The sequence below is a fragment of the Eretmochelys imbricata genome, chromosome 4, assembly GCF_965152235.1.
Source record: "Eretmochelys imbricata isolate rEreImb1 chromosome 4, rEreImb1.hap1, whole genome shotgun sequence".
Classification (NCBI taxonomy): domain Eukaryota; kingdom Metazoa; phylum Chordata; order Testudines; family Cheloniidae; genus Eretmochelys; species Eretmochelys imbricata.
In genome coordinates, this window is record NC_135575.1 from 17,510,331 (window position 1) to 17,522,544 (window position 12,214).

The 12,214-nt window shown below is 43.3% G+C and overlaps 1 protein-coding gene across 1 annotated transcript; it reads left to right on the forward strand.

The window, feature by feature from the left end:
- Positions 1-356: 356 nt before the first annotated feature.
- Positions 357-8,682, forward strand: LOC144263666 (C-X-C motif chemokine 13-like). Its single transcript, XM_077814621.1, has 4 exons — positions 357-420; positions 4,152-4,287; positions 7,872-7,955; positions 8,649-8,682. Exons 1-4 carry the CDS (start codon positions 357-359, stop codon positions 8,680-8,682), a joined length of 318 nt encoding a protein of 105 aa, XP_077670747.1.
- The last annotated feature ends 3,532 nt before the right edge of the window (positions 8,683-12,214 follow it).

Below are 12,214 nucleotides of genomic sequence, written 5' to 3' on the forward strand. Positions count from 1 at the left end.
CAGAGTGAGGCTGATTTACCCCAGGCCTGGTCCCTGCCAGAGGAGGGAGCACTAGGTCTAACAAGGCAGAAGGGGTGCCACGCCACATTCCCAATTCCAAATTTGCCTATGCTCTTGTGATACTATAACCCCAGAACATTTACCTCTTAAGAGGAAGGAATCAGAGAAGTCCAGGAAAGAAACTTTAAAAAAAAAAAAAAAAAAAAAAGAGAAGAATTTGTTTCCGTATACTACAGGACTCTGAACAGAAAATTCCATTGTAAAGGCTAATCTCCTGCAAGTTCCCCTTTTTGGGTGGAAATAAAAAGAAGAGTCATTCAAGCTGCATTCAGTGACCTTGTCTAAGAGAGGCCAAGATGAAGAACCTGGCAGTAGTCCTGGCAATAGCCCTGATGGTAACTGACCTCCCTACACTGACTGGTGAGTAACTTTTCCCCTTAGAACTTCACTCTCTTGTATAATTTGCTTTTAAAAGGATGTAATGTTCACCATGAACCTGTCAATAAGCCCTATAAGCCATGACTCTCCTTTTGGCTTGGGCGCTATTCCTACCCCTCGATTAGTAAGACCCTGATTCAGAACGTTGAACTGTGTAGGTAGATTCTCCTACCCATGCACGGATCCAGAGAGTTCCGCCTGTCACGCCACGGACAGCTCCATTTTAGCGTGTGGGGGTATGCAGGACTGGAGCCTATACTTGTATTCCTTTTTACATTACATTGTGTTATAGTGGAATATACAAACCAGTAAATAGAACTATCTACACACACGCTATTTATAGTGCTTTATAGTCCAAACCCATGTACAGTACTCCCTGTTTTGCTTTTCTCCTTATAATATCCAAATCAAACATCTTTAAAAATATGAATGCAACACTGCAAATGAGACTGAGCATGCTGTATTTTTTAATTCACCAGTTTTAAATGTTAGTTACAATGAAACTATGTTAGATTATGATTTCTTTAAATGGCTGAGAAATTAAGGACAGGAATATTCATTCTGTTCAGCACAGCTTAAGTGTCTTTTTGTAACTTAAGGTTTTGCCTAGAGGGATTCTCTATGTTTTGAATCTAATTACCCTGTAAGATATTTACCATCCTGATTTTACAGAGGTGATTCTTTTTTACTTTTTACTTCTATTAAAATCCTTCTTTTCAGAAACGGAATGCTTTTTCATTGTTCTTAAGATCCAAGGGTTTGGGTCTGTGGTCACTTATGCAAATTGGTGAGGATTTTTTTTACCATACCTTCCCCAGGAAGTGGGGTGCAGGGGTTGGGAGGATTTTGGGGGGAAAGACGTTTCCAAACAATGCTTTCCTAATAAATAAACCCAGATAAACGTTGGGTGGTGGCAGTGGAAGTCCAAGGGCAAAGGGTAAAATAGTTTGTACCTTGGGGAAGTTTTAACCTAAGCTGGTAAAAGTAAGCTTAGGAAGTTTTCATGCAAGTCCCCATATCTGTACCCGAGAGTTCAGAGCGGGGAAGGAACTTAACGCATCCAATGAAGTGAGCTGTAGCTCATGAAAGCTTATGCCCAAATAAATTGGTTAGTTTCTAAGGTGCCACAAGTACTCCTTTTCTTTTTGCGAATACAGACTAAGACAGCTGCTACTCTGAAAAATGAAACTATCGTTTGACGTAACTTGGCAAAAGGCTTGTGATTTCTCATATGGGGAGTGAATTAATATTTATCTCTCGTGCCTCTTATAGTAATTCTTCCTCTCTACAACTCTAGGCAGGGAGAGATTATTGGTTCATTTTGGTTCACCAGTACTGCCACATGTTTTTTACCCTCTTGACTGGGTAAAATGAGATTAAGAAGGTTCCACCCAGCCCCTTTAAAATTACACAATTCTGTTTCTGATCAAATTTGTCTTAACCATTTTTTGCTAGTGACTTTGAATAAGAAACTTAATATGACCATTTATTAATTACATGCAGCAGTCTGGAAGTCAGCTGGCAACTCAAATCATTTTACCGGTGAAACAGATGTCAAAACATTCAGTTTTAATATCTACTGTGTAGCATCACCACAGAAACTGTGGCCCTTGATGTTTGGTTTTCTTACCTGGAACTGTAAAGTAAGAGTTGGGGGTTGATATCTGCTACTACTAAAGCCAATTGGAGTTTTGCCATTGAGTCCCATGTGAGCAGGATTGGACCTGTAATGATATTGGAAAAATTAACCTACTGCATGCTAAGCAGGGGTACCTAATTAGTCAAAGAAAATATCAAGGCATCAGTAAAATTGACCCTGATCCTGCAAAAACTTAAACACATGCCTATCTTTATGCACCGTGAGTCGTAGACTTCACTGAAGTCAATGGCACTGCTAACAGTATGTTAAGTTAAGCATGTGCATATACCTTTGTGGGATTGGCACTGTTGACAATACGTTAAATCCCCAAACACTGACCTCCCCCTCCCCTCCTTTCTTGCAGTTGTCTTTTACACTCTCACTTCACTGCAATAACATTGCAAAAGGAATTATTACTGTAACAATTATTCTTTTATTATACTTTTTAAGGTACCAATCACTTATTTTGTACATAATGGTAGAACTAATGGACTGTGTAAAACATTGGGTAAATTTTCAAAAGTGCTCATATTCAAAAGTGACTTAAGTACTTGAGAGACTAGTTCCCATTGAGTTTCATCTCCTAATTGCCTAATTCGTTAAAAATGGCCCTTAGCTTCTGAAATAAAAACCCTTACTACTGAAAATTAAAATGAACATTTAAAGTAATATTACATGGAAGGTTATTATGTCTTGGTTAAACTTAACACAATTTAACTCAAACGTGGAAAAGTCTATTAGAACAAAACCAATGATTTTTTGGCTGAACCAAAAGGCAAACATTTTCATTATAAAAAGAATCCAACTCCTAGAACAGAAGGAAAACGTTAGAGCCTGTTTATTTTGGGGAGAGCAGGATAGTTGGTAAAATTTTCAAGAGTCCCTTTTTCAGAAGCAGCTTAAAAACTTAGAAGACTAATTTCCACTTAAATAGGTCTGGTCTATACTTAAAATTTAGATCAACCTAGCTACGAAAAACTCACACTCCTGAATGCCATAGTTATGGCAATCTAACCCCCAATGAGATGCGGCTAGGGCAATGGAAAAACGTTTCTGTTGACCTTTCTACTGCCGTTCACAGAGATGGATTACCTATGTTGACGGAAAACCCCGTCTGTCGACGTAGGAAGCATCGATGCGATGGCATGATACCAGCATAATTGTAGCACTGCAGCTGCAGGGTAGATGCCTTTATGCTCCACATTTCAGCATCTATCTCCAATTTTAACGTTCTTCCAAACTAGTTACCTCCAAAGATATCTCACTTCTGTAATTACAGTACAGTGTAATGGACGGGCTTGAAGGAAACCTTCACTGCTTCTTCCACCTTTTAACGTCTTTGTCCCCAGTCCGGTAAGTTACTCCCTGCAGGCAGACTCCTGTACCCATGTGGAGTCACTCACAGGATCGGGGCATTTGTTAGTTTACATCTGAACTGAACATGTCTGATCCTGAAACTGATTGCACGTGGGTCGGCTACTGGGCCTCTGTGAAACCCCGCTGATGTCCATGGAGCTCCATGAGCCCCAGCAGTCCTTCCACACAGCCCTGTAATGGGCATAGAATAAATGTATTATTAATTACTTGTATTGTGGTAGAGTCTAGAAGTCAGGGCACCAATGTGCTATGCACTGTACAAGCAAAGAGCTAGATTATGAACTTTTCAGGGGAGGGAGTAAGTTTAAGACTGTAGACAACAGATAAATTCAAACAAACCAACCTGCGGCATAAGGAAATGATGAAATGATATTAGTGAGCATGATAAATGGTGCTCATAGCATATGAGTTGCCTAACCATTGTAAAGTGTTCTGCAGGTATCACAAAAGAGAGAGAGTTTGAAGGAGGGCATCAACATACCCTCAATTCCCATTCCGCTTTCCCTCACACGGCTATGGCTCATAGTCAAAAAGACAGTGATGTAAATTCAACAGTTATTTTCATTAGTGTTTATTCGTTTTGAGGCTAGGTTATTTTTTATGTGCTCTCTGCAGTAGCTTAGAATGGGTTTGGGCCTTGGCAATTTTTGGCTAACAGAGACAAATAGATCGTTTTGTTCAACGCTTCCTGTTGCAGGTCTACCAATGGAAAGCCTTCTACTCAACCGGAGATGCAGATGCCGCAAGCAAACCTCAGAGGTTATCAGTGCTTGGAAGATTAGTTTTATTGAGGTGATTCCTCAGGGGATTCAGTGTAGAAGAAAGGAGATTATGTAAGTGGGAACTCCAATGACCCTCAATTTATGCAATTTCTTTTGTCATTCATTTACTGAGTAGTTTGCGTGATCAGTTTTCTATCCAGGGGTTGTTTATACATGTCCTGGCTCAGCTCTTGAGATCCTGCCAGACCTCTTGCAGATTAACTAACAGATTCCATTGAATCTGAGACCTCCATGCAAGAAGAGGCAAGAATTGCCCCTAGCAAGGATGTGAAATGCCTCTATTCACTTTAATGGGGTGTGACCTCTGAATCCTCACTGACCTCGTCTAAACTAAGGAAAGGTGCATTTTAAAATGTGTTAGGTCTTTTTTCTGTGACATCTGCCATCTTGGCCAACGTACCAGATACTGAACTGGGGACCTCCAGAGGTAAACACATGAGTCTCTACAGCATGAGCTAAAATGCCAGATTTTGTAGCTAGGGGCCATAATGAACTCGCACTGACCACTGGATTACCTCTACAGACACAAGTTGCACTGGTGTTACTAAAATAGTGTAAGCCTGATTTAGTTGAATCCAGTGCAAGTCTGTGTGTAATTTTACAAGACACATTTATAATCGATTTAAAACTGGTTATACCAGTATGACTTAGCTGTAAATGTACTGAGGTAAGTTAAACTGACGAGCCAAATTTACATCCAGTTATCCACAGAGCGGTTTGCACCAGTTTAAAATAACGCTATTTTAAACTTTTTTTATTTTATTTATTTTTTTATTTTGAAATGCAAAAAACCCAGCACCTATCCGCCCCCATAGGGCAAGCCTGCCACAACCACAAAGCAACTCCACAACCCACCCCCAACCTCTTCTCACCCTTGTGTGACTCTCGTTCTCTCTCACACACACATGCCGTGCACTCGCATGTTGGTGGGCAGACAGCTGTTGTAGTTCAATAGTTTTGATCTGTTATCTCAAAGTGCGGAAGTGGGAACGCTGCAGAATCTTTAGCTGGCCACAGAAACTCTTATCAATCGATATCCCAGTGCATTGCGGTGATAATGCAGATCTTTAGACTCATGGAAAAAACAAAAAAAACAAAAAACAAACCCGGGAGATGAATTTATTTTTCTGGCAACTGTCAAATCCATTTAAAAAACAGCCCCAATCCTGTGAGTTACTCCATGTGGGTACAGGAGTCAAATAACCAACCTCTGCCCTGTGTTCAGGGGACCTGGGGCCCGGCTCCGTAGCTCAGGGGGTAAGGTAACCCTAAATTGCATCTTTAGTTAAACTGGCACAGTGTGGGCCTGGTACACCCTCGAGAGTTGTAACAGATACAGCTATTTCAGTTAAGGGGTGTGATTTATATATATTTTTTTAACTGAAATAGTTTTACCAGTACAAGCCCTCGTATGCGTCAGCCATAGCAGTATAAAGGTGCCTCAGACCAGTATGGGCTATTCCCCTTCCTTGTACAGGAATAGCTAGACACGTATAAAGCACCTCTACACCAGTATAACCCACCTGGGTAGGCTGTACTTTACCTCTGACTATACAAGTAAAGTTGCACAACTTCATAGACAAGGCCTTGGTGTGTTAGGTCAGGATTTAGCTACCAAGTTTCAACTAAGTGATCTTTCACATTTAGCAGTGAGAGCAGACAAGTTTTAACACCTTTAAAAAGAGAGGAGACCCCAGGGTTGAAGATGGCCAGCTCACTTCCCCCCTCCCTTTTTTTTTTCTTAAGAGAACTTAATTAGAACAGGTTAGCTGCCACACAAGGAACCCACAGATGCTTTTTCCTAGTCTAGACAAAGTCAGTGTCTCAGGGCTTGCCTGCACAAGAAATGTTTCCAGTTATATCTGAGGAGTTAAACTTCTATAGCCATACTGGGATAACTCCCCGCACAGACACTTTTAATCCAGAATAAGAGTAGCTTTCTCCAGTTTAGTTTGAACTCCTTCCAAAAGTGACATAAACTAAACCAGAAAAAGCCGCTCCTATTCCAATTAGTGTCCATGCAGGGAGTTATATCATTAAAACTTTTAATGTTTTAAATTCACATTTTAGCTTAATGGTATAAATTTCCTGTGTAGACAAGCCCTGGCGCAAACCCCTCGGTGGACACTATGTTAACTTGATGTAAACATGGCTCTTGTCAGTTTAATATAGGCCATATTTGCACTCAGGAGTAGCCCTGACTGAGCACGCAGGATACCTGCCCCTCTGCTCCCCCCTAAGTGTTTGTGGCCCCATTGGAATTCAACTTAATTAGTTGCCAGTTAATTCAAGTTAGCTAGCACCTTTGTAAATGCTAATTTAGACACTGCACAAATTTTTGTGGTTTACTGTAGGGCTCTGCCTGGGGTACATCACAGCTGTGTGTGTCCTGGAACAAACATTTGCAGAGAGTATCTAAACTGGCATTTACAGAGGAGTTGGCTAAAATGAGTTAATTGCCAATTGTTACTTGAGTTACAACACAGCCATAAACTCCTCTCGCTACATACCCTAAGTGTAAACAAAGATATTCAGAGATTTGCACCAATTTTGCTAGTCAGGATTTAATCTTGCTTAAAATAAGGTAAACCCTGCTTCGCTGAAAGCCCCTGGCACGTGTTTGTCAACACTTAGGCTATATCTTCACTGCGGAGTGAGCTGGGGTGAATAGCAACTGAGTCAGCCATGCGCAGGTGTAAGCAGCCACACTGCGAAATCACACCAAAATCTACTACGTCCTCACTGGGCCTGTGCTCCCCAGTGTGTCGCACAGACCTCTGGGGGCATATCACGTGGTTCCTTGTGCTGCAGTAAGAACTGTGTTCTTTAAGCTGCTCTAGGAATCTTTCCAAATGAATTGTGGGAGAACTTGTCTGTCCTTCTGGGCACCGAGAGCAAAATGTGAGAACTTTGAGAGAAATTAAGGACTATCCGTGCTTGAGTGGTTTAGCCTGCACCTTGGCTGCAATATGGGTGTGTTACTGGCATGAGTGAAGGCAACACCTGAGATTTAACCCACACCCCCAGCCATGCCAGCTAGCCCAGGTTTAGAGCACCACCATCAAACCTGGGTCAGAGCTTTTTGTGTGGACAGCAGGAGGGTTAGGGCAGCAGGCATGGAAGAACCCAAGTTAACTCTGATATGCCCTGAGGGGTCAGCACCGGTGCACTGCACTGAATGCTGAAATTGCCAGTTCCACACACCCAAACTCAGCTCCCACTTCAACACTGCAATTACTCATCTGCAGTGGTGGATTAGCCACTGGCCAATGGGACCCGTGCCCGGGGGCCCCGGCCAATTGGGTGGTCCTGGAAAATTGCGTGTCCCCACACCCCGACCTGCTCCGCTGGTGCTCCTGTGCCGGGGAGCGGGGGAAGCCTCTGTGCCCCAAACCCACTCCCCAGCAGCAGTGCCAGGCAGGCAGGACAAGTCCCCGTTCCCTGGCAGGAGTACCAGGTAGGGTGGGGGGTGGAGGGACTGCAGGCTAAAGGGGTGGGGAGGGGGCCCCCAGTTGGTTTGGCCCAGGGCCCCACAAAACTGTAATCTGCCTCGGCTCTTCTCGCTAGGTGACCGCCTGGAAGATGTTCCAAGGATTGATATTATGAGACGCTAAAATGACCCCATTATTTTTCAGACTTACCCTGAAGAATAAACAGAGAGCCTGCGTGTATCCCAATGCACCGTGGATCCAGATATTGCTTCATAAGCTGATGCAGAGGTACTGTATATGCAGTAGCTAATCGCCACCTTCCAGTGGGCACCTTGAGAAAGAGGTGCAAGACTACACAGCAAAACAGTTTTGTTTCTCTGGCTCACCAGTTCATACTGAAAAACAGCCAGGGGTCTACAGGAGAGAGGGTGAGGAGTCTAATCATGCACAAGTCGCTTTTGCTGCCACTCGACATTCAGAAGAATCTAGCAATATATTATATTCTGCCACTTCAAATTCCCTTCCCCTGCAGAGACCAGCCCCTAGTGCTATTCTGCACCATTAACCCGCTGCTACGTTCTACACCTGGGGGAGCAGTATTTCGGGGGGGGGAGTGCGGGGGGGCTTGGAAGAGAAATAGCGTTATGCAAACGCTCGGCATCGCCCAAGAGATGATTCATTTCAGAGAAGCTTGGAAATGGGGGCGTAAGACATTTCGTTCCCGAACGTCTAGGCATCAGAAACAGGTGCCTGGATAATTAACCCACATTCCCCGCTATCACTACCGGCATTCAAACATCACAGGCCCCACAGTGGCAGGAACAGAGCGTGAACAGCCCCCCTGTTCAGAGACACTGTGAATTGCCATTTGCAATTTGCCGTAATTGACGCCTGGTTTGGATACTTTTAAGTAACTAAAAACAGTTGCTGCCTTATTTTCAAAAAAACAAAAACAACTTTTTTTCTCCCCTCTCAAACCAGTAACAGCATCAGTGCAGTGCAAGTCCTGGACTGACTTTTCCCAGCAAAGGGAACCGAACAGAAGCCGGCTGACTGAGGGACTGAAATTCCTTTCCTGGAGGGCAACGGTTCACTGATTTCCCAACTACTATTACAACCTGCTATACTATTTTTTACTCTACTATGCATGTTTAAGGGCTGCAGTTTGAAACTCTATAGTTAGTTGTGATTGCCCTCGTCAACCTCAGGGGAAAGAGTGCGGATTTGCGCTGATTTTGATCGGAACAGTAAGCATGAACGCTGCCTTGTGAATGCTTAATGTTGCTATTGAGACACATACTGTGAAGAGCTTAGCTCCAAATATGTTGCGGGGAGGATTTGAGTGGACCCTCCCTATTCCTGCGTAAGTTAACTATTGAATAATGAGTAAAGTGTACTACTGTACCCTACAGCATAGGGTAAAACTCCTCTTCTTTAGCTGTCAGTAAAAGCGCATCGCTTCCCTCCTGCTAGCTCGCACGCTGCTACTTGGCACCTCCTTTCAAGCTCTATGTAACTCTGTCTCCTGACCGCCTCTAGTTATAGACCCTCAGCTCCACCAGTGCTTCCACCCATTTGTCAACGTCTTGAACAACTGCCTCTGTGTCGTCTTCCACACGGCCCCCCTAGGCATGGTATGACCTCTGAGTGTCCATCCGCCAGGCTGTAAGGATAAGGCCTGGGGCTGCAGCCATATTGCAAGGCCTTTGTCTGCAGCCCCGTAAAAAGAGCAGCAGCCATTAGCTGAGAAGCAGGAAGTCGCATCCTCACAGTCCATCTAAATTACATTTAAAAAAAAGGTAATATCAGGTTGTTAAGGAGGAGACAGTGTCCTAATAGCCCCCACTATCACCAGATAAAGAAACAGATCTTAAGGTGGTTAAAGAAAACTTAATTTGATGGCCTTATCAATAGCAGTGGTGGTGAAATCCTCTTTTCTTTCTTGTTTTGTCATTATGGTCCTCACTTCCCTATTGTTTGTCTGTATGATCTCTGTCCCGTTCTTTAATTGTTTCTGTCTGTTACATCATTAATTTTGCTAGGTGTAAATTAATCAAGGTGGTGGGGTAGGATTGGTTAGAAAATTTTGTTAGGATTGTTTAGAAAAATTTTAGTTAAATAAGTGGTTAAGGTATAGCTAAGCAGGGCTCAAGTTTCACTGTATAAACTGGGTCTAAAAGGAAGTTCTTTGGGAACAAACTCCAGGACACAGCCCCAAGAACAGAGCTGCCAGACCTCAACACTCTGCCAGTGACACCATGCAGAAACTGGAGTCCCCAGATGGACCTGATTCTGACTGGCCCTCAAGTTCATCTGCCTGGCTGGGTGTGATGAGCGCTGCATGTGTAATGTGTGCATTCTGTTTTCGGTGCTTGTTCATAAATAGAGGATAAGGCTTTTTCACTGGTAAAAGGTCCTGCAAACCCACAGAAAATTACACCCTGAACCCTAGGAATTGGGTGAGGGTGGGTACTTCAATTGACAGGGTTACGCCCGAGCCCTAGGAACGGGGTAAGGGTGGGTGCCCTAGAGTGTGCGAGTAACAGAGAATTTTGTGCAGGTAACAGGCCCTAGCCTCTCTGCTTTTCAGTCCCTCTTAACTCACTTCTGCCATGCTGTCTATAGTGAATGTTGTAGATTTGTACAGAAACCCCCCCATCCCCACCACAAACCCTTCCCTAATCTCTGTCAACCTGCCTCTTCTTAGACTGCATCTCCTTAGGACAGGGGCTATACCTTCTTGTAGCTCTAGAAAGAGCCTAAGGTATTGAGGCTACTACTGCAAACAATGGAGTATTGAGAGTCTTATTCAAGCGGTCACCCTGACCCACTTGAGTGTTAGTAAAACTCAAGGTAGACTAGCATTTCCACTACAGAACCCATTTTTCCAGATGACATGATTTGACTGTGTAAAACTTCTATGTGTAACAAACCCCGCTTCCACAGCCCTCATGTATGTTTCTGGTCTCTTCTGGCTCACACATAGATTAGTTACCCAAGTACAGGATGCAGCAGGGTAGAGGAGAGAAACCGAGGAGGCACCTCCTCTGATTGATCTTTGATCCTTGTCTGTGCTCCAGGAACTTTAGTTTCACCTGTGGGGTTAGTGGGGAAGGACTATTACCCTAGGCCAAGGATTCTCCCACTTTTCATTTTGTGGGCCACCTTGTAAGAGAGACTTTTATGGACCAATGGCCCTTTCCCCCCACAAGTTGGTTCTGAGAACATCCTCTGGTGCCCAGCCAGGGAGGACTCCATGAATCACATCTGTGAGGCCCTGTTTTAAGGAGTAAGTATATGGTCAAGTGCTACTCCCTACCTTGCTCATACATGCCAGATGGCAGCAACAGGCTTTATTAAAAGATAATACTCTTCATGGAGTAACTCTCTGCTTTCCCCCATTGCAAGTTTGAGTTCTCATTATTACATCTCTGATTTACAGCAGATTCCAACTAAGATCCCCATTGTGCTAAGTGTGGTACAAAACACAGAGTAAGACACAGTCCCTGTGTGCCCAAAACAGAGGCATGGAGAGGGGAAGTCACTGCTGGTCAGTGGCAGCATAGAGAACAGCACCAGGTGTCCTGACTCCCAGTCCCAGCAGCCTATCCATGTTCTCGCTCCTGTGAATATTTGTTCCATTCATTACAATGCTATTTGAGCCACCTGTTTGGGTAAGCAGAAACATATGTAGGATGCTGATCTGGATCAGTGCATTTCACTTCACAAAAGTCATTAGTGGTGGTACAGACTGCTATGCGATTACAACTCTGCTGTTACCAGATACAAAACTAGACTGGCTTCTCTTTTCCTAGGGTTGCCATTTCTGTTCTGATTGCACTTTAATTGTACTGTACATTATGCCATACAATCATTTATGCACTTGGTGGTTTCAGATTTGGTTCCACTGGGATTTCAAATGAAAACTTTGAAGAAAAACAAACATGCAGGTGAAGTTTCTTTAGGTAAAATTGCCTAAGGCAGCCACCTCATTCCAATGCAATTATTACTCCATAAGATGTAGTTCTAAATAAAAGCTCCCTATTTTATGAAAACAGCTGGGTACATGATCCTGCAAAACACACATTCCTTCCTTCCTCCCTCCCTCCCATTCAGCGAGAGTTTGTATTAAATCCTTTATCCATTACCTTGCTCAGCTGTATGTAGTAGATAACCCTAGTCCTACAGTTTCCTGAGGTCTAATCAAGGAGCTCTACATTTAATTAAGTCCTCTTTTTAAATGTTTTTTCCATTCATAACTCAAAAGTGACCGGCCACAAAAACTTCAATGTATATTTTAAACTCTCAGTCAACAATCATTAGGCTTCTATGTGAATTATTTCTCTTTCTTCCCCTTAAAAAGAGGATCACACCACAGGTTATTCTGTGGTTTTAAAGGAAACCTTTAAAGGAAACCCAGAACTTGGCCAAGATTTAACAAAAATATTTTGGATACGTAACCCGAGACACTTTAAAGGGGTCTGATTTTCAAGACGTGCTGCCCCCTGTGAAGAAAATCAGACCCTTTTAATATGTCTCAAGTTGAG

Excerpts from the sequence above, each read along its gene's own strand:
- LOC144263666 (XM_077814621.1), top strand. The coding sequence starts at position 357 with ATGAAGAACCTGGCAGTAGTCCTGGCAATAGCCCTGATGGTAACTGAC. Across the intron at positions 4,288-7,871 it reads TGTAGAAGAAAGGAGATTAT|ACTTACCCTGAAGAATAAAC; the intron begins GTAAGTGGGAAC and ends ATTATTTTTCAG. Across the intron at positions 7,956-8,648 it reads CTTCATAAGCTGATGCAGAG|TAACAGCATCAGTGCAGTGC; the intron begins GTACTGTATATG and ends CTCTCAAACCAG.